Below are 27734 nucleotides of genomic sequence, written 5' to 3' on the forward strand. Positions count from 1 at the left end.
GCAACATAGCCCTTATCTACACTAGACTTAAGAACTACAACTTGATCTCCGAACCTCAACTTGTTCAAGATTGGATAATAGAGGAGAAGATTTTTTTTTGTTTTGGAGTAATAGAAAATGTGGGCCTACCCTACAGAGAGCTTATGTAAGCCAAATGCCGCATACACACGATCGGATTTTCCGTCGGAAAAACCTTGGATGGTTTTTCAAACCGCTCAAGCTTGGCTTGCATACACACGGTCACACAACAGTTCTCTGAATGCGGTGATGTACAACACTACGACAAGCCGAGAAATCTTATTTTTCAATGCTTCCGAGCATGCGTGAAATTGTTTCCGAGCATGCGTCGGAAATTTTGCGCGTCGGATTTCCTACAGACGATCGGATTTTCCGAAAATTTGAGAACCAGCTCTCAATCTTTTGTTGGCGGGAATTCCGACAGCAAAAGTCTGATGGCATACACACGGTCGGAATTTCTGCTTGAAGGCTCACATCCGACTTTTGCTGTCGGAATTTCTGATCGTGTTTACGGGGTATAACAGTCAGGCCCCGTACACACGACCGAGTTTCTCGGCAGAATTCAGCCAGAAACTCGATCGGAGCCGTATTCTGACGAGAAACCCGGCCGTGTGTACACTTTCGGCCGAGGAAAACGACGAGGATCTCGTCGGGCCAAATAGAGAACATGTTCTCTATTTCCTCGTTAGTCAACAGGGAAACTTGGCTCACCGAGATCCTCGGCGGCTTCACAAGGAACTCGACGAGCAAAACGATGTGTTTTGCTCGTCGAGTTTCTTGGCCGTGTGTACGGAGCCTCATATTAGAATTTATCTGAACCTGCTGGGGAGCTTTGCTCCACAGCAGCAGACAGGCCAAGAATGGGCCAATGTAACAGTAGGGTTTATGAAAGGCCACACTAGAAGGAATATGTAAGACGGTGGATGTGTTGGCAGTAAAAAAGGAAATTAAGTACTTTGTTTTGATCTGATGAAATACTTAATGGGCCTGTGTTCCTGAAAGGCTTTGTTATCTTTAAGACAAATCATATAGAAGCAGCTAGTGTACAGTAATAGGAAGACTAAACAATTTGGCAGGAGTAGGAGGAAGAGTCACGTACAAGTGGGCAAAGTATCTTTGTTGGCAGTCAGATGGAACAAGGGATCCTGCTGAACTGTGCAAAGAGGCACATAGGCTGTTGGCTCAGGGCCCAAAGCGGTTGAGTGATAGACATTAGGTGGATCATCGTACGTGTGCTTTCACCATGCCGAAGGGACGTTAACGACAGCTTTGCCCCTTCTTGATGACAGAAGTGCCATGTCCCTACTATTGTTTCAAACAGAACTTCCTTTGTTTAGAACTTCTTGTGTCAATTAGCGGAGAAACACGTACCCACGAGGGCCTGGGTCTCTTTACAAAGTAATCACCCTTTGTTGGGTATCGGTACCAATGTCACGTTGCCTTCCATTGTGTGTTGTCCTTCCAGTTTCCTGTTTGTTGAGGTCTTCTGAGCGTCACCATGTCTTTAGGAACAAGGTGGGCAAATGGCTTCACATTAACTGGAATTGTAAAAAGTTTATGCAAGAATTGAGAAAACATTTTGTCCCTGTTGTTCTAAAACTTGTGAGTCAAATCGGAGGGCAAATCCGGCGAAAACACATCTTTTTAGGAACCACTATACAGTGTCAATGAATTTAAAGTCTTGTGATGCCCCAACCAGCCAACCCTGTATGATTTTATTACACAAGGAGGTTGGTGTGCTGCAACTGAAGAATATGCCTAATGTCTTTTACAGTAATTAATTTATGATCTGTAAAGTATATCTATAACCAGACCATACTTTGGATAGAGAAATGGAAGGACTGAGACCCCTATTTTGCCATCTGTGTTCCACAGCTGAAATTTTCCTTCACTTCCTGCCATGTACACCAAACAGGAAGTGAGAGGAAATCTCCTCTTAGACAGTTGTCACCTGGACAAGTGTCCCTATTGGAGGTTGCACTGTTCTGGTGACAAGTTGGAATTTTGGATATTACCTCACTTTGGGTCCAGGTGAACAGGACAAAAAGAGCGTAAATCTTCCCAATGGGGACACACACAACAACAGAAACCTGACAGTGGTTTTAAGACTTTCCCAATATATTCAAAACTAAAAAATGTGTTGGCTTTAGACAGGGGTCTCCAAACTTCCTAAGCAAAGGGCCAATTTACTGTCCTATGGACTTTGGAAGGGGGGGTGGACTGTGGCCAGTGGGAGTAGAAAATGCCCCAATGTCAGTGGGAGCAAGGAAATTATGTAGCACCTGTGGAGGAATAGTACCCCATTGCTGATATTGGGTAAAGGAATAGCGCTCTATTGTCCGTATCTGTGAGAGGAACTGTTCTTTACAACACAAATCGATATGGGTGACAGCAGCCATGAGGTTTTCATGTCCACACACAATGCATGCTACATCTGCTTTCCTTCTGTCCGGTTTGTTGTACCACATGGTGGAAAACTAAACCAGTAGCTTGTTCAGTTTTACTTCTCTTTTCCTCGAAAACTGGAGCGGCCAAACTTCAAGGTGGGCAAATGCCTTCACATTAACTGGAATTGTAAAAGGTTTATGCAAGAACTGAGAAAACATTTTGTCCCTGTTGTTCTAAAACGTGGGAGTCAGATCGGAGGGCAAATCTGGCGAAAACACATCTTTATAGGAACCACTATACAGGGTCAATGAATTTACAGTCTTTTGATGCCCCAACCAGCCCAAACTGTATGGTTTATATCACATAAGGAGGCTGCTGTGCTGCAACTGAAGAAATTACCTAATGACTTTTACAGTAATTCATTTATCATCTGTAAAGTATATCTATAACCAAACCATTTCCCCCCTACCTTGGATAGAGAAATGGAAGGACTGAGACCCCTTTTTTTGCCATCTGTGTTCCACAGGTGAGATTTCCCCTCACGCTGGGGACATTTTCTTTCACTTCCTATTTGGTGTAAAGGACAGGAAGTGAAAGAAAAATTCCCCAGCGTGAGGGGAAATCTCCTTTTAGACAGTTGTCACCTGGACAAGTGTCCCTGTTGGAAGATGCACCTTCTATCACTGTTCTGGTGACAAGTTGGAATTTTTGGATGTTCCCTCGCTTTGAGTCCGGGTGAACAGGACAAAAAATAGAATAAATCTTCCCAATGGGGACACAGACAACAACAGAAACCTAATAGTGGTTTTAAGACTTTACCAATATATTCAAAACTAAAAAAAGTGCCAATTTACTGTCCTTTGGACTTTAGGGTGGGCAGACTGTTGCCAGTGGGAGTAGAAAATGCCCCAACGTCAGTGGGAGCAAGGAAAATATGTAGCACCTGTGGAGGAATAGTACCCCATTGCTGATATTGGGTAAAGGAATAGCGCTCTATTGTCCGTATCTGTGGGAGGAAATGTTCTTTTCAACACAAATCGATATGGGTGACAGGCCATAACGTAATTTTCCCGTGGCTGGTGCTAATAAAGCCTGAGACAGCAGCCATTGCTTAGACAGCAGGTTTTCATGTCCACACACTCAATGCAGGTTACATCTGCTTTCCTTCTGTCCGGTTTGTTGTGCCACATGATGGAAAACTAAACCGGTAACTTGTTCGGTTTTACTTCTCTTTTCCTCGAAACTGGAGCAGCCAAACTTCTAATTAGTTCCTTATTACGATTTTTTGAAGTATGTTAAGGGAGTGCGGAGGAAGTAATTTACGCAGTTCCAACTATCTATTGTGTCCTCTGGATGCCTCCAGTTTCCTTCCTGACTACTTCAGTAGACAATGACATCCAGAGCGATAAAGTCATCACGGGCCTTAGTCATATATTTTTTTTCTTTTTTTATGAAGGGCGAGCAGCCGAACATGCGGCGCCAGGAAATTTTAGTAACGGGGGAAAAAATTGAAGGAAAAACATACAAAGCTGTTGACCGCTGTTAGCCCTGTAGAATCTGAATCCTAAAGAAAATGCTGGCACTTCAGTAATATCCACAAGCAGCTAGCCTTTCTTTAAGAAGAACAATGCATAAAATCCACAGAGGGCCAACAAGTTTCGGCCGCTAAACCTTACTTTTGGCATGACTAAGGCCTGACGGACGAAACGCGCTGGCCCTCTGTGTGGATTTTCAGATTTTTTTACTTAAATAAAGTAAAGGCTATCTGCTTTTGGCTTTTACCAAAGTGTCAGCATTTTTCAAGACATAGTGGGGTGATTTACTAAAACTGGGGATTGCAAAATCTGGTGTAGTTCTGCAGAATAACCAATCAGCTTCCTGATTTTATTGTCAAAGCTTGATTGAACATGCTGACGTTTGAGGCTACCATGCACAGCTGCACCAGATTTTGCACTCCAGTTTTCCAGTTTTAGGAAAACAACCCCAGTTTGTCTTCTGGGAATGTGTGAGGCCTCGTACACACGACTGTTTTCCTCGACAAAATCCATCAAGAAAAATGCTGGCAGAGCTTTTTATGCCGAGGAAAACGGTCGTGTGTATGTTTTTCATCGAGAAAACTGTCGTGGATCTCGATGAGAAAAAAAAGAGAAAATTTCTATTTTTTCTCGTCGGGAGTCTCAATTTTCACGTCGGGCTGGTTTACGACGAGAAACACGTTCGTGTGTATGCTTAGAAACCCGCGCATGCTCAGAATAAAGTATGAGATGGGAGCGCACCTTCGGTAAAAGTAGCGTTTGTAATGGAGATAGCACATTCGTCGTGCTGTAAGACTGAAAAGCGCAAATCGTCTCTTACCAAACTTTTACTTAACACGCAGTAACATGCTGATAGGAGGAGATAGTATAGTCACAGAGAGATGAGCTCACCAGTTTACTGCTTCTCCTTTCACTGTCCAGTCACAGCCTGGGAGAAACGGGTTTCCTGCCTGCCAGACAAGACAGTGCTATGTGGCAGAGCTGCGTAAATCTCAGGGCTTCATGGACAAAGTCTTTTGGCAGGGAAAACACCCTAACACAGTATGGGCTAGATTCAGCAAGAATTTACGCTGGCGTATCTATTGATATGTCGCGTAAATTCAAAGCTGCGCCGGCGTATCTTCTTTCTGTATTCAGAAAGCAAGATATGCCGAAATTAGGCTAAGATCCGACTGGCGTAAGTCTCTTACGCCGTCGTATCTTAGTTGCATATTTACGCTGGTCGCTAGGTGGCGCTTCCGTCGATTTCAGCGTAGAATATGCAAACCGGCTAAAACACGCCCACCTCTTCAGAATTTGAATTCAGCGCGCTTACGCCGGCAGATGTACGCTTACGCCGGCAGATGTACGCTACGCCGCCGTAACTTAGGGAGCAGGTTCTTTGTGAATCCAGCTTCACTAAGTTACGGCGGCGTAGCGTATCTGAGATACGCTACGCCCACACAAACTTACGGCGGCCTTTCTGAATCTAGCCCTATATGTATTTGTGCATTTAGCGGTTTGCCTAGAATTCAATCGTCTTTAAATCTGAATCTTACTACAGCGATTCCTAACCTCTCTGTGGCATCTAAGGCTGTGGTGACTACAGATTCAGACTGCAGTAAATGTAATTATGTACAGTATTGGATTCCGTCGCCTGGCCATGTGTTTGGATTTGTATATGTAGCAGTTGTCAGTGTTATTTTACAAAGCTTTTGTTTTTACAGCTTCCATAAACTTCATACAAATCTGCAATTGTTGCCTCTATATACGGTATATATTGAATATTTGGACAGCTTTGAGTTATGGCGCTGCGATGCGTGTATGCAAGCAGTTACCCAGAGTCCTCTGTGCTGCTCTGGATGCCGTTTCCTAATACCTTAGAAAAAAATTGTACATTTTATTATGTGTGCTATGTGATGCTCTTGGGGGGAAAGGAAAAAAAAAAGGTGAATATGAAGTGAGATGGTAAATATTTTCCCTAACATCCTGGCAAACACATTTTCCACATTCCTCCAGAAGCTAATTAACGGGAGTAAATCAGCTGAACAAACCCGTATTTATCCTGCAAGGAACATGTGCCGGCCTCCGCTTGGTGTCCCTGGAAATAAAATCCTGCAGACAGTTGCCAAGCTGTCATGTTACACTCTGAGTTATGTGTTTAAACTTTGCAGAGAGGCTGGGGATAAGGACCGCATTGAGGAACCCGGTAAAGGTGTCGCTGGCCTGGGCGCACTACGCAGACGCTCGGAAGTGTGAGCGGCGCGGCCTGACCCTACGCCTTGCTTTGCAGCGGTTTTTTTATTAACTCTTGTGTGCACTGGTGCCAGCATACAGGGATTATTCTAGGGAGTGGCATTATCTTTACCTAAAGGCCCCCCTTACAAAAAATGTAAGAGTAAAGAAATAAAGAGAGTTGTTTATAAAATCAAGTATATGGTAATATGGTTTCAATACTTAATACAACAAAAGAATGCCACTTGATGTAAAGGAACGTTATCACGGTCCTTGGTGGCGCCATCTTTCAGACTATTGGCTGATAGTCACCCTCTTCCTCATTAGATGGTGGCGCCATCAGACTATTGGCTGAGAGTCACCCTCTTCCTCATTAGATGTGGGACCATAAGACTATTGGCCGAGAGTCACCCTCTTCCTCATTAGACGGTGGCGCCATCAGACTATTGGCTGAGGGTCATCGTCTTTCTCATCAGATTGTGGTGACATCAGACTATTGGCCGAGAGTCACCCTCTTCCTCATTAGAAGGTGGCGCCATCAGACTATTGGCTGAGGGTCACCCTCTTCCTCATTAGATGGTGGCGCCATCAGACTATTGGCTGAGAATCACCCTCTTCCACAATAGATGATGGCACAATCAGACTATTGGCTGAGGGTCATCGTCTTTCTCATCAGATTGTGGTGACATCAGACTATTGGCCGAGAGTCACCCTCTTCCTCATTAGAAGGTGGCGCCATCAGACTATTGGCTGAGGGTCACCCTCTTCCTCATTAGATGGTGGCGCCATCAGACTATTGGCTGAGAATCACCCTCTTCCACAATAGATGGTGGCACCGTCAGACTATTGGCTGAGGGTCATCCTCTTCCACATTAGATGGTGGTGCAATCAGACTATTGGCTGAGAGTCACCCTCTTCCCCATTAGATAGTGGCACCATCAAACTATTGGCTGAGAGTGACTCTCTTCCTCATTAGATAGTGGCGCCATCAGACTATTGTCCGAGAGTCACCCTCTTCCTCATTAGACGGTGGCACCATCAGACTATTGGCTGAGGGTCACCCTCTTTCTCATCAGATGGTGGTGCCATCAGACAATTGGCCGTGAGTCACTCTTTTCCTCTTTAGATGTTGCTATCTTAGCGTCCAGTCAAAGCTGCAATTGGGGGATTGCAGATAGATTTATTCAACTTCACTAAAGGTAAACTTTGACATAAACACAGGGGTCTCACCCTACTGTCACAGAGCTTCACTGGGTAAGCCCGCTTTCTTGGAACACCAATTGCTGAGCCATGTGAATATGCCAAAATTTTCTCAGATCCCCCCTCGCCACTCTATGCTCCCTTCCTTCTCTAAGGGAGTGAAAATGAATAGCACAGGACAGAATTATGAGAACAGAAGCTGTTATGGGTTACCTTTCCCATTGTTCTTTGAGCTAAGCTACTGAAAACATCTGAAATAGTTAAAGACCTGGCTCTGTATACTTAGAAAAAAAAAATCAGCTGCAGCTCTTAAACTTCTCCCCACACTTGAGGTCAAATCTAAGTTCCAGACTGTGAAATTGGACTATTCCCCAATTCACTACAGCCGACATCCAACCGGCTTCCCAAACAATCAATACCCTTGGGGTGTTTTCTTTTCCATGTTGAAAGATTTCTGCATGAAATCTATGGAAAGTCTTGAAACAATTTGGCTAATCCCCTGCAGTCTGGATAGAGAGCAGAGGCTTTTGTTGTTGCAATTGTGGATTTTTTTTTTTTTTACCTAAGTCAGGAAGGAGACAGGAAACAAGAGTCACACTTTTAACAGCTGTGCCTTGCCCACACTGCTGCTGCCATGACGTAGTTTGGCTGGGGTAACATGGGGCCGGCGGCTCGGAGAGTGAAGAGGTCAGGAAGACGGGTCACATTTTACTGTGTTATTGGAGATAGTGGGTTCTACTGCTCCCGTCGGCTTTGCTCATTCCTCACTCTCTTCCTCTCATTCTTGCTGAAAACATCCTGTTTTCCAAATAGCCATCTAAAAGATTCCAAAAAATCGTCTGTTTCCACACTGTTCATGGCCTCCTGGTACCAGATTTCAAGGCCACTCACAGGCGTGAGAGAGAAATCGTGGACGATTCCCCAGACAATGTCCTTTACCAAGAACACACATTCCATTGTGCCAGGTGATATAAAAATGATGCATATTGTTTACTAATGTCTGAAGAGTTTAAGATAAATAATAAGACATGCAAAAAAAAAATTGGAAAATGGAAGAAAAATTAAGGTTAGATTTTTCTGGTCACAGTCTTTAAAACAACTATTTGCCAAGACAAATCTAACCCTTTTGCCACTCACAGACCAGCCTGTATCTTCCTTGATTCCCTGCAGTCAGTCCACTGCCAAGGCCCTGGAATCCACTCTTGCTCCACTGTAGTCCACCATCCAAATAACATGCCGCACACTGAAGATGTTTAACTAAATACAAGGTTTATTGTAAGACAATACACTGCTCATTCCCACCCAAAGCCATGCCCCCAACATGTTTCACCCACAACAGGGCTTAATCATGGAGATCCCCATGATTAAGCCCTGCTATGGGTGAAACATGTTGGGGGCAAGGCTTTGGGTGGGCGTGAGCGGTGTATTGTCATTGCATTAAAAATTGCCTGGAGTTGAACGTCTTTGGTGTTCAGTTATTTGCCAAGCTGCAAGTTTCAGTTTCTGTCCTGTCCAGTTTCTCAGTTTTTGTCCTTTCCAGAACATCATAGGCGATGTCAAAATTTAGGCTAGGATCTGTAGATCTAGTATCCAAAACACACAAGAATCCAAGGACTAACTCTGCTCACACGTCACTACCTATAACTAAACTATGCCATGTGGTTGGATTGACCCTTCAACATCCATCTTTCTGCTGAACCAGTTTAAGACCCAGGAAGCCACGGCTTTAGACATCCAGTTTGTATACAATGGTCACTAATCCCCACAGTTTTCCTAACTGATACAGGTGCCTCAAACAGAGCCAGAATTCCACATCCATTTAATAATTCTTAGTTTTCTCTTGGTGGAACTCCACAAGATGTAACAAGCCCAAGATCACAAGTTATGACTATCATTTACTACAAATCTGGAATCTCTGGTTGCATTAATAAGACTTAGATAGGAAATGTAACTAAATCAGAAAAAATATATTAATTTTGGTAAATTTGTTCCTTGTACTTGGTTTGCAATGGGTTACTAAGTAGTTTAGTAGTTAACAATGTGACATGATATGAAAGTTTGCAAGTGCACAGTCTATGCACAAGAAAACCAAACTTCATTGCATATACATAAACTCTAATAATGGACTTTGTCACTTTACATGTTACCAAGTGTGGCCCTATTCTTGTATTTTGTGACCTACTAATATCCTACTTCAAAGGTGCAGCATCTTTGAAAGCATCAATTTGATTGATGCAAAAATATATTTTGTGCAAAAAAGATTACATTTTTACTGGATATGAATAATCAAAACATTGACAATTTGTTGTTGATTGTAAAGTACACATGTGACAAGAAGAAGACGAGGACATGTTTACAGCAAGAAGGTGTACCACATACAGAAACGCTGACTTGTAATTATCAGAACAGAAGTTCTATTTCTGCTTTTCTCTAGTTCTGCAAAATTGTTTCCTATTTTTGCTTATTTAAAAAGTGGCTTACTACCATCTGCACAATTACTGAGCACCACCAACCTACAAGAGAACTAAATTAAAACAGAACTCTAGGCAAACAGCTAACATTACCACGTGGCACAATCAATAGACCTTCACCACTTTACCAAAAGAATTTGGACATTCTACACTGGTCTAAGGAAGTCCCCTCTGCAGATCCCATAACAGAGGTCCCATCATAACATACAAAGACACACTGCAATTGTTCAACAGCAGCTGGAAAATCAACAGCAACTTGGCCAGACAAGGCTCTACACACCCAGTCAATGTTCGAAAATTCTACAGACAAGCTAATTAGATGCATCCAGTGGGCAACAACAGTACTTCATTAAAGCAATAGACATAAGATAGCAAATGTCATGACAGTCCAACTGTTGACCATCTGCATGGACAAGTATACTCATTGTCTAAGTTTGCAGTGAAGGAGCATGTGCAGACACCGCCAATGGCAAAACAATCAGCTCATAAAATCCATACCAACTATTTTGCCCCAGCCATGAACCTAGCACCCATTGCCCAATGTGGTCGAAATATGCCAGAGCGGGCAATGATGAGCTCATGTCTACAAATCAGGCTCTATATTTTTATGAAGTTTCTTTGTTTGCATCAAGAATCAGCTGTTGTCAAGTTTACAACTCCCAGCATGCTCTGCAGAGTGGCCAATGTTAACTGGAGAGCCACACTGTTATATGAACAAGGGAAAGGCTTGGATTTGTAGTTTACAAGATTACTATTTTATCCACAATATGCCCCAAAAGACTTCTTTTCCTACAGTATCAAGAGTTTAGCAGCTAATTGAGCACATGACAGTTTTATCTGTAAGAAGTTCATATGTGTCACGGTCATTCGCAACAATCAAAAATATTGCACAAACCGGAGACACGATCACACTAAATCATCAGGGAAAAAGAAAATTCTACTAAAAGCAGAACGTAATGTAAAATGAATACACAGTAACTGATCTATCAGTTTCACCAAATCAAAATTTTATACCATGAAATGTTTGATTTCCAGAACCAACCTAAATTGTAAATACACTGCAACCCTCATCAGTAGCTGTATCCGCTTATTTACGTATGCATGCTAAAAAGGGCAAAATGCACATGCTATACTTTGGCTCAAGTATTGTCCAAAACGAACTAACATTTATTGTACTTTTTTTTTTTTTTAATTATGCCCCCCCTTTTTTTTTTTACAATCAAAGTTTATTGGAAGATAACATAGCATACAATTATGCCTTAACACTCTATGATTCAAACCGTACAGTTTTCCGTAATCTAATCAAAGCCATTGCCAGTTTAATTTTGTAAATCAAATATTAAATTATCATTTAAGGAAAGGCAGTAAACTGGATAATAATACATGCAATTGTTTGAATTAAAATGAAATAATCTTGTAGCTAAATTCCTTCTGCCACATGTGAGCCCAGTGCAAGCGTTCACTCTGCAAAGTGCACCATGGATATTCTTGGACCTTGCCTGGTCCCTCTCAATTTCAACCACATCATATAAAAGGGTCCACAAAGCGACCATGACACACGTTCCACACAGTAAGTTTTAGGGCTTGTTCACACCATGGGGTTAATTTACTAAAGCTGGAGAGTACAAAATCCGGTGCAACTTTCCATAGAAACCAATCAGCTTCCAGGTTTTATTGTCAAAGTTGAATTGAACAAGCTGAAGGTAGAAGCTGATTGACTACCATGCACAGCTGCACCAGATCTTGCACCCTCCAGTTTAGTAAATCAACCCCTATGTCTATTAAGCTGTGTTTTTCTGCACATCACAACACATGTATGATGAGCAGGGCACATAGACAACAACTGTTCACACCGTACATGTGTGGTATTCTGCAGAGAAATGCAGATCAACAGACATGGGGGGGTTACTTACTAAAACTGGAAAGTGCAAAATCAAGTGCAACGCTGCATAGAAGCCAATCAGCTTCCAGGTTTTATTGGCAAAGCTTCATTGAACAAGCTGAACAAGAAGCTGATTGGCTACCATGCACAGCTGCACCAGATTCTGTGTGCACCAGTTTTAGTAAATCTACCCCATGGTGTGAACAAGCCCTAATCAGAAGGATATTAGTAAGCACCCAGTGTGCAAAATGCATTAAGGTTGCTTTGATGTCTGTAGGCGATCGCCTTTTGCTTGTTTAATAAACCCACCAATCATGCAAGATACCATAATGAAATCGTTTATATTTAAAAATCTGGTGCTGAAAGAAAAGATTAAGACTGTGTAGGACTATTGGAGGTAAAAAAATATATAATTTCGCTTTATGAATGACAATACATGCTTTCTATTGTACAATTGCATTTGGAAGAAAATGAAAAAAAAAACAAAAAACATAATAGTTTTAAATAGACAGAACATAGAAAACCTCAATAGCCATCTAGACAGTATAACTTTTGAGTCGCTATCTGTTGCAGACCTAAAGGACTTCACAAATCCGGTGTCTGCTGAGAACTTGAAGTTCTTCAATGGCCACAGGTAAAGCTACTTAATTCCCGGGCCAGTAATATATAGTTAGTACTTGTTTAATGTCCTGAAAGCCTTTTACCGTCCCGGCTAAGCTTTCTCCAAAGAAGAACAGAGAAGGTTTGGAGTTTCGGTGATCCCCTTGTTGGCTAACTTAAGTCATTAAAGTTATTTTTATTAACGTTATTTGGGATAACCTAGATCCCTTCTCCAGGCTTTAAGAAATGTATAAAGAAGTATATAAAAGGGGATCTAGGAGAAGTGTATAAAACGGGATCTAGGAGAAGTATATAAAAAGGGATCTAGGAGAAGTATATAAAAAGGGATCTAGGAGAAGTATATAAAAAGGGATCTAGGAGAAGTATATAAAAAGGGATCTAGGAGAAGTATATAAAAAGGGATATAGGAGAAGTATATAAAAAGGGATCTAGGAGAAGTATATAAAAAGGGATCTAGGAGAAGTATATAAAAAGGGATCTAGGAGAAGTATATAAAAAGGGATCTAGGAGAAGTATATAAAAAGGGATCTAGGAGAAGTATATAAAAAGGGATATAGGAGAAGTATATAAAAAGGGATCTAGGAGAAGTATATAAAAAGGCATCTAGGATATCCTAAAAGCTTGAATGCCAATAAACGGGATCACCTTCACTCCAAACCTTCTGCATTCTTCTTTGGGTAAAACTTAGCTGGGACAGTAATTGGTTTTCAGATCATTAAACAAGAACGTGATGAGCAACTTTTTTTCTTTTTCAATCCAAGTTTCAAGCAAAAAAAATTTGTTAGCCAACCAAAAAAAGCCTCTTCTCACCTTATTTGATGCCATTTCGCTGACCGATCTGTAGGTCTGAATGGTCTCCAGCTGATCCAAGCACCAGTCCAGCTCTTCCAATGTGTCCATGGCTAGTTTTTGGTAGGAGTCCTCTGCAAACAAGCACATTGACATGTAGTCAGGCTCCAGGCTCTGCATGGCGGGCTCAGGAGTGCCGCAGTTCAGACACACAGTGCTGTAAGAAGAGCAATGCTCCTTCATTATGGGCTGCCTGGGCTTCTGTTGCTGATCTGCCTTCCTCACTAGTGACTAGCACACTCCTGTCTCACTCCCAGCTCTGCCTGTTTTCTATCAGCTCTCTGCTGATGTCAGAAACTTCCTCTGTGCTAGGAGGAGGAACTAACCTGACAGGCTGATCTACATAGATCTCCAGCACAGCTCTGCCATTCCTTAGAAGCTTCTTACACGACTTCTCAGTATTAATCAGATTCTGGTTTGCGGCCGCAGGGTACGGTGAAGCAACGCTAAGCTTTCCCAACTTTCTCATACCTATTACACTATTTCGCTGCTTGATAAAGGAGGCTCGGCAGAGTTTAGTCACAATGTCTTACATACAACATACAAAGGGGAAATACACCTGAATTAAGAAATTGTGTACAACTAATATTTTTGCAAAAATAAAAACAATAAATTCACCCACACTGTTAAATAAAAAAATGTGCATTTTCATTTGAGACTGCAAAGCATTGCAATTGCAATCAGTGGATCATGGGTGCAATCACTGTCAAGGAGTCGGAGGACATTTTGGGTACCTGGAGTCGGAGTCGGCAAACAATGCACCGACTCCAACTCCGACTCCTACTAAATTTAGATTGGAATTAAAAAAAAGCAAGTTTAAATGTCCCAATTCACAAAAAGTTATAATTAATGACTTCTCTACTGTAATGCCGCGTACAGACAGTCGTTTTTTGTGATGAAAAAAAAACGACGTTTTAAATCATGAAATAAAACGACGTTTTTGAAACATCATTTTTAAAAACGACATTGCCTACACACCATCGTTTTTTCACAATGCTCTAGCAAAGTGAGGTTACGTTTCACCACTTTTTTCCATTGAAACTAGCTTCTGGGCATGCGCGGGTTTAAAAACGTCGTTTTAAAGGTCGTTTTTTGGTACACACGGTCAATTTCTGTGAAACAAAAAACGACGTTTTGAAAAACGACACAAAAAATTCGAGCATGTTCGAATTTTTTTTTGTCGTTTTCAGAAGACATAAAACGACGTTTTCCCCCACACACGATCATTTTAAATGACGTTTTCAAAAACTTCGTTTTTTTTCATCACAAAAAACGACCGTCTGTATGCGGCATAAGAATAAAGACCAATGCATGCAGTGCCTCACGTAACCACAAAACGAACACGTTAAGGCTGCATTCACACTATAATGCGGCGTATTTTGCCGCGACAAATTGCGGCGTATTGTACCGCGGCAAACGAGTCGTTTAACCTTTTTTTTTACAAGACATTGATTAACATTGTTGTCTATGCCGAACGCCGAAAGCCGCCTTAAAAAAAGGGTCCGGAACTTGTTTGGAGCTTTAGGCGTACGGCGTTTCGGCGTGGAGAGGTGAACCATCTCCATAGACATCAATGTTAACTCAACCCTCCAGCGGCACGAGCGTCGGGCGTAAATACGCCAAGGTGTGAATGCAGCCTAAGTGACCGTGAAGAAGCATGCTTTTCATGTGCTTCACTATATGGCACGCAACGCACAATTAGGAGCGGCAATACTTATACTTTTCATAGTGTTGTGTTCTGCTGTTACAGGGAAACGCAGCGCCCATGGGTAACCTAGCTTCTCACTGATAAGGGATTAAGTAAATATGTTTTTTTGCAGGACTAGAGACACTTGTATAAGTGAAGAGAATGGAGGGTATGTTGTCTTTCTTTCCTTCAAGGAATATTTAAAATACATTTGCATATTAATACAGAGGAGTCGGAGTCGGAAGTACAAAAAAACCGAGGAGTCGGAGTCGGGAACATTTATCTACCGACTCCACAGCCCTGTGCCGACTATTCTTCGAGCCACAGGTCCATACCAAGGTATTGTTATGGAACTTGTGGTGGTATCAATGGACTACAAGTGATTTCACTGCTTTTGTGCTCGTTGAGAACTACAAGCCCCTTAGCATTATGCCGCGTACACACGACCGTTTTTAATGTCATGGAAAAAAAACGTTTTTCTCGACGCGATTCTTGTTAAGCCTGCCTTGCCTGCACACGTTCGTGATAAAAAATGCTCGAGCAAAGCGCGGTGACGTACAACGGCACTATAAAGGGGAAGTTCAATTCAGATGGCGCCACCCCCTTTAGGCTGCTTTTCCTGATTTTGTGTTAGTAAAAGTTTGGTGAGAGACGATTCGCGCTTTTCAGTCTTTGCGCTTTTTAGTCTGTTACAGTGTGACTAATGTGCTATCTCCATTACAAACGCTAGTTTTACCAGAACGAGCGCTCCCGTCTCATAACTTGCTTCTGAGCATGTGCGTTTTTTTCACGTCGTTAAAGCCTACGATGTGAAAAACGACGGAAAAAATTAGAGCATGTTCTAAATTTTTTAATGCCCATTTTTCACGTCGAAAAAAAATGCTCTGGAGCCCACACACGATCGTTTTTAATGACCAATTTAAAAAATGGCATTTTTCTCGTCAGGAAAAACGGTCGTGTGTACGCGGCTTTAGTGTCAGATGGGACTTGTAGTCTCTCCATTCACATACTTCCCAACTTTTTGAGATGGGAATGAGGGGCACCTATCAGCAAAAGTATGCAAACATAGGACACACCCCTTGCCACTCCCCCCCCCCCCCCCCCCCCCAATGGAGAATTGTACAAATAAAGCAAGATTGGTTAAACCCACAGGTGCTTCTTTTTTTACCACTACTATTCCTTTATATTGGAATTTTAAATTTACAAATGCAGCCATTTAGAAGGGTCCTTTCACACGTGCGGACCGTTTTTTATTTTTCAAATAACGATTTTTTATTTTCATAAAAGGTCAATACAAAATGTAGCAGCATTTCAAGTGTAAGATAAAAGAGGTGGTGCAAAAATTCCAGCTGAATGTACTTACACAGCGGCTTCATTCTTGGTTATACAATCAGTAACATGTAACGGACCGTTTTTTAGATCAGTTTTTTATCACCAGTTGATCCGTTTTTCATCCGTTTTTCATCCGTTTTTTCATCCGTTTTTTTTTTTGTTAGAACTTTATTTTTATTACATATTTTGATGAAAAACGGATGTTAGCGGATCGCATGTTAAACGGATCGCCCGCTAACATCCGTTTAATAGGGTTTTCTTCCATTAAAAAAACAGAGCTTAACGGAGACGGATGTTAACGGACATTAGCGGATACTCATCCGCTAACGTACGCTATCCCATTGGAAAGCATTGCAGTCCGTAAACGGACGTATGAAAAAACGGACGAAAAGGTCCGCACGTGTGAAAGGACCCGAAATCAGATGAAAGGTTTAGCACTGGAAAAAACTTTTTGATAGATAAAAAGTGCATTTTATATACATCTATATAGATAAGGCCAAAATGAGGGACAAATGAGGAGGAATGAGGGACAGAGGGACATTGCTCCATATCGGGACAGTCCCTAAAAATCAGTGACAGTTGGGAGCTATGCATTCATAGGTCTCTGTGAATGGATGATGTGGCCATGCAGGCACAGCAATACAGAACTGCGCCAAATTAAAAAAATGACAGGAGCCTGCGGGGAGAAGAACCTCTTGGTTTCTGTAAGGGATGGGGATGGGGAGAAAAGGACTATGACCGTGTTTCATTTTACACTTTAAGCCACCGTTTACATCGGCGCGATTTGACATGTCAAATTGCATGCCAATTCGCAGACTATTGACGGCAACAGCACTGTGCCAATCAGTTCGATGCCGACTTTGCGGCACCACACCAATTTCGAAAAGTAGTTCCTGCACTACTTTTGGGGACTTCGGGGGCGATTTCAAAAGAAATCTGTGCATGAACCTGCACAAATGTCTTTGGATTCGCCCCCTACTTCGCACTGAAGTAGGGCGCCCCCTACTTTCGCACAATTTCAAACCCCCGTTCAGTGTGAACGTACCCCAAGGCCTCAAGAACACTGGGGGCCAGATTCTGAAAGGACTTACGACGGCGCAGCGCCATGTACGCCGTCGTAATCTATGCGTCTGATTCTTAGAATTAGTTACGCATAGATATCCATTAGATCCGACAGGCGCAAGTCTCTTACACCGTCGGATCTTAACTGCATTTTTTTTGACCGCTAGGTGGCGCTTCTGTCGAATTCCGCATTGAGTATGCAAATTAGCTAGATATGGGAATTCCCGAACGTACGCGCGGCCGACGCAGTAAAGTTACGACGTTTACGTTAGGCTTTTCCCGGCGTATAGTTGCCCCTGCTATATGAGGCATAAGTGCGGCGTACCAATGTTAAGTATGGCCGTCGTTCCCGCGTCGAAATTTGAAAAAGTTACGTCGTTTGCGTAAGTCGTCCGTGAATGGGGCTGGACGTCATTTACGTTCACGTCGAAACCAATGACGTCCTTGCGGCGTACTTTGGAGCAATGCACACTGGAAAATTCCACGGACGGCGCATGCGCCGTTCCGCAAAAACGTCAATCACGTCGGGTCACAGTAGTTTTACATAAAACACGCCCCCCTGATCCAAATTTGAATTGGGCGGGCTTACGCCGGCCGATTTACGCTACGCCGCCGCAACTTACGGAGCAAGTGCTTTGAGAATACAGCACTTGCCCGTGTAAGTTGCGGAGGCGTAACGTAAATCAGATACGTTACGCCCGCACAGTTTTACGCGGATGTACAAGAATCTGGCCCTGGATGTTTTTACAGCGGCTGTTTATGGCTTAAGGTGTTTTTTTTCTGCTGCCAGTAAACTCCCCAGCATGTTATCCTATTGGGTTGATTTACTAAAACTAAGTGCAAAACCTGGTGCAGGTGTGCATGGTAGCCAATCGGCTTCTAACTTCAGCTTGTTCAGCTCATCACTTCAGCCCCGGAAGGATTTACCCACTTCCTGACCGGGCCATTTTTTGCGATATGGCACTGCGTCGCTTTAACTGACAATTGCGCGGTCGTGCTTCGTTGTACCCAAACAAAATTTATGACCTTTTTTCCCCCCACAAATATAAATTTATTGTGGTGGTATTTGATCATCTCTGCGGTTTTTATTTTTTTACAATCTATAACAATTATGAAAAAAATATATATATTTATTTTCTGCTATAAAACATTCCCATTAAAAAAAAATCTAATTTCTCCATCAATTTAGGTCGATGTGTATTCTGCTACATATTTTTGGTAAAAAAAACAATAAGCGTATATTGATTAGTTGGCGCAAAAGTTATATCGTCTACAAAATAGGGGATACATTTATGGCATTTTTCTTTTTTGTTCATTTTTTTTACTAGTAATGGCAGTGTTCTGCAATTTTTAGTGGGACTGCGACATTGCTGCAGACACATCAGACACCTAACTGCCATTTTTGTCACTTTTTTGGGAACCAGTGACATTATTACAGTGACCAGTCCTAAAAATATGCACTGACATTGTACTAATGGCACTGGCAGGGAAGGGGTTAACATCAGGGACGATCAAGGGATTTTCTCACTGTGTGTTCTAACCATAAGGGGGATGGGCTGCCTGGGAACAACACACAGATTCATCTTCCTGCATAGGAGAAAGATCTGCCTTGTTTACTATGGCAGATCCCTGTTCTGAAACTGTGGGGAAGGATTGGAGGAGCGGCCGGCGGACATCGAGTCTGCCTGACCCGCTAATTGGCTCCCCCGCTGGCCAATGGGTGTGCGTGGGCGCACCCACAGATCACCGTGTACGAGCCCGACGTACACATACGGTGATTTGCGCAGCCATGCCATCCTATTCCTGTGCGAACTTGCACGCCGATCTTTTCCCCAGCACTGGAGTCGCATCGTATGAGTGTTCTCACCCATGCCATCCTATTCCTGTGCGAATTTGCACGCCGATCTTTTCCCCAGCACTGGAATCGGATCGTAGGAGTGTTCTCACCCATGCTATCCTATCCCTGTGCGAATTTGCACGCCCATCTGTGAACCGATCTGCAAGTGTCATTAACATTGTATTGACACACTGGAATTGCGCTGGTTCCCGCATCGCTACAGTGTGAACCTAAACTCACAGAGAAATGTTAAAAAAAAAAAAAAAATCTCGATCAACAGCTGCAGCCAATTTGTGTTTTCTGACAGGAGGTGGCGGAGACAAGACCAGTCACCCTGCACAAGGAGAGAGAACAGCAGTGACCGATCTTTATCACAGGAAGACAAAGGGGTTGATTTAGGACAGAGCAAAATCTGGTGCAGCTGTGCATGGTAGCCAATCAGCTGGTTTAGTTAACCTTTGACAATAAAACCTGGAAGCCGATTGGTTTCTATTCAGAGAAAAAAAAAAATGTGCTACACCAGTTTTAGTAAATCAACCCCAAAATCTTTCACTGGATTACTGCACAGATCTGGAAGAAATACACAAAACACACCGAGATTCAAGAATACGCACGACATTTGTATTCAGACAACAGCTTTAACCGTTTGCCGACCAGCCGCCGTCATTATACTGTGGCAAGTTGGCACGGCTGCGCGAATCGTCGTAGGTGTATGTCGGCTGCTTTAAGAGCGATAGGGGGCGCGACGCCAGGGCCGATGCGCGTGGCCCGACAGCCCTCCTCAGAGAGCCAGAACGAGGATCTGTCAAAGTAAACAGACAGATCCCTGTTCTGAGAGGGGAGTAGAGAGAGATTTGCTGTTCCTAGTGATCAGGAACAGCGATCTCTCTACTCCTCCAGGCAGTCCCTTCCCCCCACCTCCCTAGAGAACACTTATCCCCCTTGATCGCCCCCTAGTGTCAAATCTAGCGTATACACTTACGACACAAGTCATATTGTAATTGAATGTTATTAAAAATTACCTTTCCTTTTCAAACTGCAGCAGCTGTAACTCTCTGTAAAATGCAATATGGCTACCTGCACAGAACGCCCCCCCCCCCCCCCCCACAGGTATGTAATTTCCTGCTTGTGTGATTGGCTCACTCATTTTCCCAGAAGTCTGCACTAAGCAGGCCCGGATTGGCCGCAGGGCATACCGGGCATATGCCCGGTGGGCATGTGGCGGCCCGCATGTCACGTCTTCCCCCATTGTAACTTGCAGGGGGTCCAGAACTGTTAGGAGAGTGTCTGTGTAACAAACTGTGGGGGGCTGTGTAATGTAAAGGGGTCCAGAGGTGCAGGGTGCTGTGTAATGTAAAGGGGTCCAGAGGTGGGGGGCTGTGTAATGTAAAGGGGCCCAGAGGTGCAGGTTGCTGTGTAATGTAAAAGGGTCCAGAGGTGCAGGGTGCTGTGTAATGTAAAGCGGTCCAGAGGTGCAGGGTGCTGTGTAATATAAAGGGGTCCAGAGGTGCAGGGTGCTGTGTAATATAAAGGGGTCCAGAGGTGCAGGGTGCTGTGTAATGTAAAGGGGCCCAGAGGTGCAGGGTGATGTAAATCGCAGCCCGAAATCGCAAAAAAAGTAGTACAGAAACTACTTTTTGAAATGGGTGCAGCGCCGCAGATGTGGCGTCGCAGCGATTAGGACGGTGCCATTGCCGGCAAATGCCACCAATTTGACATGTCAAATCGTACCAATGAGAACCAGGGCTGAAAGACAGAGCTCCACGCCTATCTCTGCTGCAACACGTGGTACGGCCTGATGAACCACTTAAGGACCGCCTCCTGCACATTTACGTCGGCAGAATGGCACAGCTGGGCACAGGCACGTACAGGTACGTCCTGTGCTAGTACTCAGCCGTGGGACGCGGGCGCGCGCCCGCGACCCGGTCCGAAGCTCCGGGACGCGCAGACCCGATCGCCGCTAGAGTCCCGCGATCGGTCCCCGGAGCTGAAGAACGGGGAGAGCTGTGTGTAAACACAGCTTCTCGGTTCTTCACTGTGGCGCCGTCATCGATCGTGTGTTCCCTAATATAGGGAACCACAATCAATGACGTCACACCTACAGCCACACCCTCCTACAGTTAGAAACACAGATGAGGTCACACTTAACCACTTCAGCGCCTCCTTGTGGTTAACTCCCAAACTGCAATTGTCATTTTCACAGTAAACAATGCATTTTTATAGGATTTTTTTGCTGTGAAAATGACAATGGTCCCAAAATTGTGTCAAAATTGTCCGATGTGTCCGCCATAATGTCGCTGTCACGAAAAAAAAACGCTGATCGCTGCCATTAGTAGTACAAAAAAAAAATAATAAAAATGCAATAAAACTATTCCCTATTTTGTAAACGCTATAAATTTTGCGCAAACCAACCGATAAACGCTTATTGCGATTTTTTTACCAAAAATAGGTAGAAGAATACGTATCGGCCTAAACTGAGGAAAAAAATTTTTTTTTTTATATATTTTTGGGGCATATTTATTATAGCAAAAAGTAAAAAATATTTAATTATTTTCAAAATTGTCGCTCTATTTTTGTTTATAGCGCAAAAAATAAAAACCGCAGAGGTGATCAAATACCACCAAAAGAAAGCTCTATTTGTGGGAAAAAAAGGACGCCAATTTTGTTCGGGAGCCACGTCGCACGACCGCGCAATTGTCAGTTAAAGCAACGCAGTGCCGAATCGAAAAACCTGCCCGGGTCCTTTAGCTGCCTAAAGGTCCGGGTCTTAAGTGGTTAACGTCTGGGAAGAGGCGTAGAACGTAGAGCTTATGTATATGGAGAAAGTGATGCAAAGGGGGTTTCATATTCACCCGTCTCAGATCACATGACAAGAACGGACGTGCCGCCAGAACTGTCACCTCCGAGTTAATAACTGATTACCGTCGGGTCCTCTGTCTTCCATGCCCGCAGCTGCTCTGCCAATGTTTTACGTTTACACAGTGATTATAAAGGAGAATATTCCACTCCTCCGTGCAGCCAGATTTCTGATTTACTAGTATTTATAATAGCAACAAAGTGTCGTAATGTGCTTTTTTCTAATTCATTACATCGTTACTGCGTCCTGCTTCTGAAGCCTCGTACACACGGCCAAGGAACTCGACGTGCCAAACACATCGAGTTCCTCGGCCAGTTCAGCACTGAAGCCGCCGAGGAGCTCGGCGGGACGAGAGCTCCCATAGAACAACGAGGAAATAGAGAACATGTTCTCTATTTCCTCGTCGAGCTTCTCGTCGGCTTCCTCGGCTGAAAGTGTACACACGACCAGTTTCCTCGGCAGAATTCAGCCAGAAACTCGGTCGGAAGCTGAATTCTGCCGAGGAAACTGGTCGTGTGTACGGGGCCTGACTCCACTATGTGATGATAATACAAAGTTTAGCCTGCCGTCCTGTTGGCCCGTACACATGATCAGAAAATCAGATGAAAAATACAGATTTTAAAGCGATTGTACGATGATCTGATGGTTAGCACACAGCTTTCGAGAGCCAATCACAACAATTCATGCCAATTATCCATTGGGACAAGTACGAAAAACGTTCCTGTACGATACCAGATCGTACGATTTTCCTTCAATCAGTACAGTTGATATTCGAAAATACACTACAGCACATGACATCACTTCCGAATTTTGTATTCTGTCGTACGAGAACTTTCATAACTTTCGTAAACTCTTCATTTTCGATACGAGACTACCATGCAAAAAAAAAAACGGACGATCATTTGACCGATAATCTCATTGGCCCAGATCCACGTAGGAGATACGACGGCGTATCTCCAGATATGCCGTTGTATCTCTGAGCCTGAGGCGTCGTATCTTGGCGCCTTATTCAAAGAATCAGATACGCCAGAATTTGTATAAGATACGACCAGCGTAAGTCTCCTACGCCGTCGTATCTTAACTGCATAGTTACGCTGGCCGCTAGGGGCGTGTACGCTGATTTACGCCTAGAAATATGTAAATCAGCTTGATACACCTATTCACGAACGTACGCCCGGCCGTCGCCGTACAGATACGCCGTTTACGTAAGGCTTTTTCTGGCGTAAAGTTACCCCTGCTCTATGAGGCGTAGATGAGGCGTACCAATGTTAGGTATGGACGTCGTAACAGCGTCAAATTTTTCACGTTTTACGTCGTTTGCGCAAGTCGTTCGCGAATAGGGCTGGGCGTCATGTACGTTCACGTCGAAAACATTGGCTGTTTGCAGGTTAATTTGGAGCATGCGCACTGGGATACTTTCACGGACGGCGCATGCGCCGTTCATAAAAAGCGTCATTTACGTGGGGTCACAATAAATTTACATAACACACGCCCACATCTTCCACATTTCAATTAGGCGGGCTTACGCCAGCCTATTTACGCTACGCCGCCACAACTTTCTTTTAAGAATACGGCACTTGCCTGTAAAAGTTGCGGCGGCGTAACGTAAATGGGATACGTTACGCCCGCACAAAGAAGCGCCATTTTACCTGAATCTACCCCATTGTGTGTACCAGGCATAAGAGAGGGAGGTGAACTCTGCAATGCTGGCGTAAAGTTTTTAAAGTAGATATGTGAACCCTCAACTTGAAAATCAACCCATTCAGTTTCAGCCCAGGTTCACGCTGGGCTGCGGGAGTGAAGCTGCGCTAGTACAGCTGAACTCGCACGATTTCACACCCGGTCGTCAGTCCCGATTTCGGCCGCGATTACAGAGGTTTCTGCACAGATGTCAATGTAAATCGCGGCCCGAAATCGCAAAAAAGTAGTACAGAAACTAATACCGCGGATGCGGCGTCGCACCAATTAGGATGGTGCCATTGCCGGCAAATGCTGCCTATTTGACACGTCAAAAAAAAAAGCAATGCCCTATTCCTGTAGACTAGAGGAAGTGAGGAGGGGTGGAGAGGCCAGGATCGTCCTCAGGAGGCTGAAGGTCCGTTTTATGGAAAAAGGGCCCTTTCACATGGGCAGCACCCGTTCCAATCTGCCGGGAACCCGTGAACAGATCTCCTGCTGAATGGGGCGGAAATGATCCATTACGGACATTCCCTCTTCAATATTTGTCCTGTTTAACGTTATCACTGACAGTGAAAGAAAATCCCAAACTTTGGGTTGTCACAATTACAGGAATAGAGGAAAAATCTTCTAAGGGGGACACTGATTCTGGTGACAACCAGATCTCCTAACTTTGAAGGGATTTCCTCCTACTTCCTGTTGTGGCTATGGGACAGGAAGTGAAGGGGAATCTTCCCAATAAATTATGCGCATGACGAAAAAATTAGTTTTGTTTTTATTTTGATTAGTTAATCTAATTATTTTGTTTAGTTAATTTCGGGTTGATTCATTCAATTCGTATTCGAAATTAGAAAATTTTCTTCTAATTTACAGATTTTTTTCGATTCGAAACGTTCAAATCAATAAATTTTCAAATCGTAAATGTTATATTTTTTCCTCGATTTGAATGCAGCAAAGTGCAAATGAACAAACAAAAGAAACATCTTCATCAAATGATTACAATGACTCTTTAAATCACCTTTGGCTTAACAAAAAAACAGCATTATTCCAAAATGGTCTGCCTAGTGACGGGACACTGATCTACCGCTCCCAGTCATCGGGTGCAGTGATCAGCGTGATGTCACATGTAGCCTCGCCCCCCCTACAGTTAGAATCACTCCCTAGGACACACTAAACCCCTTCAGCGCCCCCTAGTGGTTAACCCCTTTTCTGCCAGTCACAGTTACACAGTAATCGGTGCATTTTTATAGCACCGATTGCTGTATAAATGTGAATGGTCCCAAAATAGCGTCAAAAGTGTCCGATGTGTCCGCCATAATGTCGCAGTCACGATAAAAAAAAAATCGACGATCGCCGCCATTACTAGTAAAAAAATACAAAATTAACGATAAAAATGTCACAAAACTATCCCATATTTGGTAGACGCTATAATTTTGGGCAAACCAATCAATAAACGCTTATTGCGATTTTTTTTTACCAAAAATATGTAGAAGAATACGTATCGGCCTAAAATGAGAAAAAAAAATGTTTTTATATATTTTTGGGGGATATTTATTTTAGCAAAAAGTAAAAAATATTGCTTTTTTTTTTTTTTTTTTTTAATTGTCGATCTTTTTTTGTTTATGGCGCAAAAAAAACAAAACGCAGAGGTGATCAAATACCAACCTAAAAAGAAAGCCCTATTCGTGGGGGGAAAAAAAGGACAGCAATTTTGTTTGGGAGCCACGTCGCACGACCGCGCAATTGTCAGTGCCAAATCGCCAAAAATGGCCCGGTCCTTTGGCAGCCAAATCCACCAGTGGTTAACCACTTCCAGACCGCTGTACGCATATATGCGTCCACACTTTAAAGATGGATATCTCGGTAACGGCAGCAGCTGCTGCCACAACCGAGGTATCCATCTTAAGTGTGAGCGGTCCTGTAAAAGATAACGGTGATCGCCGCGAGATCGCCATTATCAGCGGCGGGAGATGGCCCCCCCCTTCCGCCGCTTACCGGAGCCGTCGGTAGCGGCGGAGGCGATCGGGTCCGCTCGGCTGCTGTGTGGGGATGCGAGTGAGGGAAAAATCGCCCCCACCTGTCCCCATAGCTCTGCTGGGCGGAAGTGACGTCAAAACGTCAGCCCCGCCCAGCGTCTTAAAGAAACATTTTTTTTTTGGTCATTTGAAAAAATTACAGTTTCAATTTTTTTTTTTTTGCATTTTAGTCTAAATATGAGATCTGAGGTCTTTTTGACCCCAGATCTCATATTTAAGAGGACCTGTCATGCTTTTTTCTATTACAAGGGATGTTTACATTCCTTGTAATAGGAATAAAAGTGATCAATTTTTTTTTTTTTTTCCAGTGTAAAAAATAATAAAATAAATAAAAATAAGAAATAAGAAAAAAAATTATAATTTTAAAGCGCCCCGTCCCGACGAGCTTGCGCGCAGAAGCGAACGCATACGTGAGTAGCGCCTGCATATGAAAACGGTGTTCAAACCACACAAGTGAGGTATCGCCAGGATTGTTAGAGCGAGAGCAATAATTATAGCCCTAGACCTCCTCTGTAACTCAAAAAATGCAACCTATAGAATTTTTTAAACGTCGAGATTTTTAAGGGTAAAAGTTTGACGCCATGCCACGAGCGGGCGCAATTTGTAAGCGTGACATGTTGGGTATTATTTTACTCGGCGTAACATTATCTTTCACAATATATAAAAAAATTGGGCCAAATTTATTGCTGTCTTATTTTTATATTCAAAAAAGTGAATTTTTTCCAAAAAAAGTGCGCTTGTAGGACCGCTGCGCAAATATGGTGTGACAAAAAGTATTGCAATGATCGCCATTTTATTCTCTAGGGTGTTAGAAAAAAAATATATATAATGTTTGTGGGTTTTAAGTAATTTTCTAGCAAAAAAAACTGTTTTAGTCTTGTAAACACCAAATCTGAAAAACACCCACGGTACTGAAGTGGTTAACCACTTCCAGACCACCTCCTGCACATATACGTCGGCAGAATGGCACGGCTGGGCACAAGCACGTATATATACGTCCTGTACTTGTACCCAGCCGTGGGTCGCGGGCGTGCGCCCGCGGTGTGCTCCCGTGACCCGGTCCGAAGGTCCGGGACCGCGGGTCCTGCGGACCCGATCGCCGCTCGAGTGCGGCGATCGGTCCCCGGAGCTGAAGAACGGGGAGAGCCGTGTGTAAACACGGCTTCCCCGTGCTTCACTGTGGCGCCGGCAGCGTATCGATCGCGTCATCCCCTTTATAGGGGAGACACGATCGATGACGTCACACCTACAGCCACACCCCCCTACAGTTGTAAACACTCACAAAGTGAACCCTAACTCTTACAGCGCCCCCTGTGGCAAACTGCAACTGTCATTTTCACAATAAACAATGCAATTTAAATGCATTTTTTGCTGTGAAAATGACAATGGTCCCAAAAATGTGTCAAAATTGTCCGAAGTGTCCGCCATAATGTAGCAGTCACGAAAAAAATCGCTGATCGCCGCCATTAGTAGTAAAAAAAAAATTAAAAATAAAAATGCAATAAAACTATCCCCTATTTTGTAAACGCTATAAATTTTGCGCAAACCAACCGATAAACGATTATTGCGATTTTTTTTTACCAAAAATAGGTAGAAGAATACGTATCGGCCTAAACTGAGGGAAAAGGAAAAATTTATATATGTTTTTGGGGGATTTTTATTATAGCAAAAAGTAAAAAATATTGAATTTTTTTCAAAATTGTCGCACTATTTTTGTTTATAGCGCAAAAACTAAAAACCGCAGAGGTGATCAAATACCACCAAAAGAAAGCTCTATTTGTGGGGGGAAAAGGACGCCAATTTTGTTTGGGAGCCACGTCGCACGACCGCGCAATTGTCTGTTAAAGCGACGCAGTCCCGAACTGTAAAAACACCTTGGGTCTTTAGCCAGCATATTGGTCCGGGGCTGAAGTGGTTAATAAATGCATATTGAAAAGCATCACAACAGTTGATCAGTGCACAGGCTGCTGCAGACTATTCCTCTATCCCCAGGTCCATATGAAGGTACAGGCTGGTTATGGGGCTGTAATCAATGGTATGCTTGCCTGAGCTAACGTGGATCTGTCCC

The 27734-nt window shown here is 43.3% G+C and overlaps 1 protein-coding gene across 3 annotated transcripts in view; it reads right to left on the reverse strand.

The window, feature by feature from the left end:
* The window catches only part of PDE4B (phosphodiesterase 4B), a 432600-nt gene that overhangs the window by 24190 nt on the left and 380676 nt on the right, over positions 1-27734 (reverse strand). For all 3 annotated transcript variants that reach the window (XM_040360754.1, XM_040360756.1, XM_040360757.1), the window contains one exon: positions 13140-13252. In XM_040360754.1, the coding sequence (XP_040216688.1) occupies positions 13140-13252 (113 nt within the window). The remainder of the gene's footprint in view (positions 1-13139; positions 13253-27734) is intronic.

Source organism: Rana temporaria, chromosome 7, assembly GCF_905171775.1.
Source record: "Rana temporaria chromosome 7, aRanTem1.1, whole genome shotgun sequence".
Classification (NCBI taxonomy): Eukaryota; Metazoa; Chordata; class Amphibia; order Anura; family Ranidae; genus Rana; species Rana temporaria.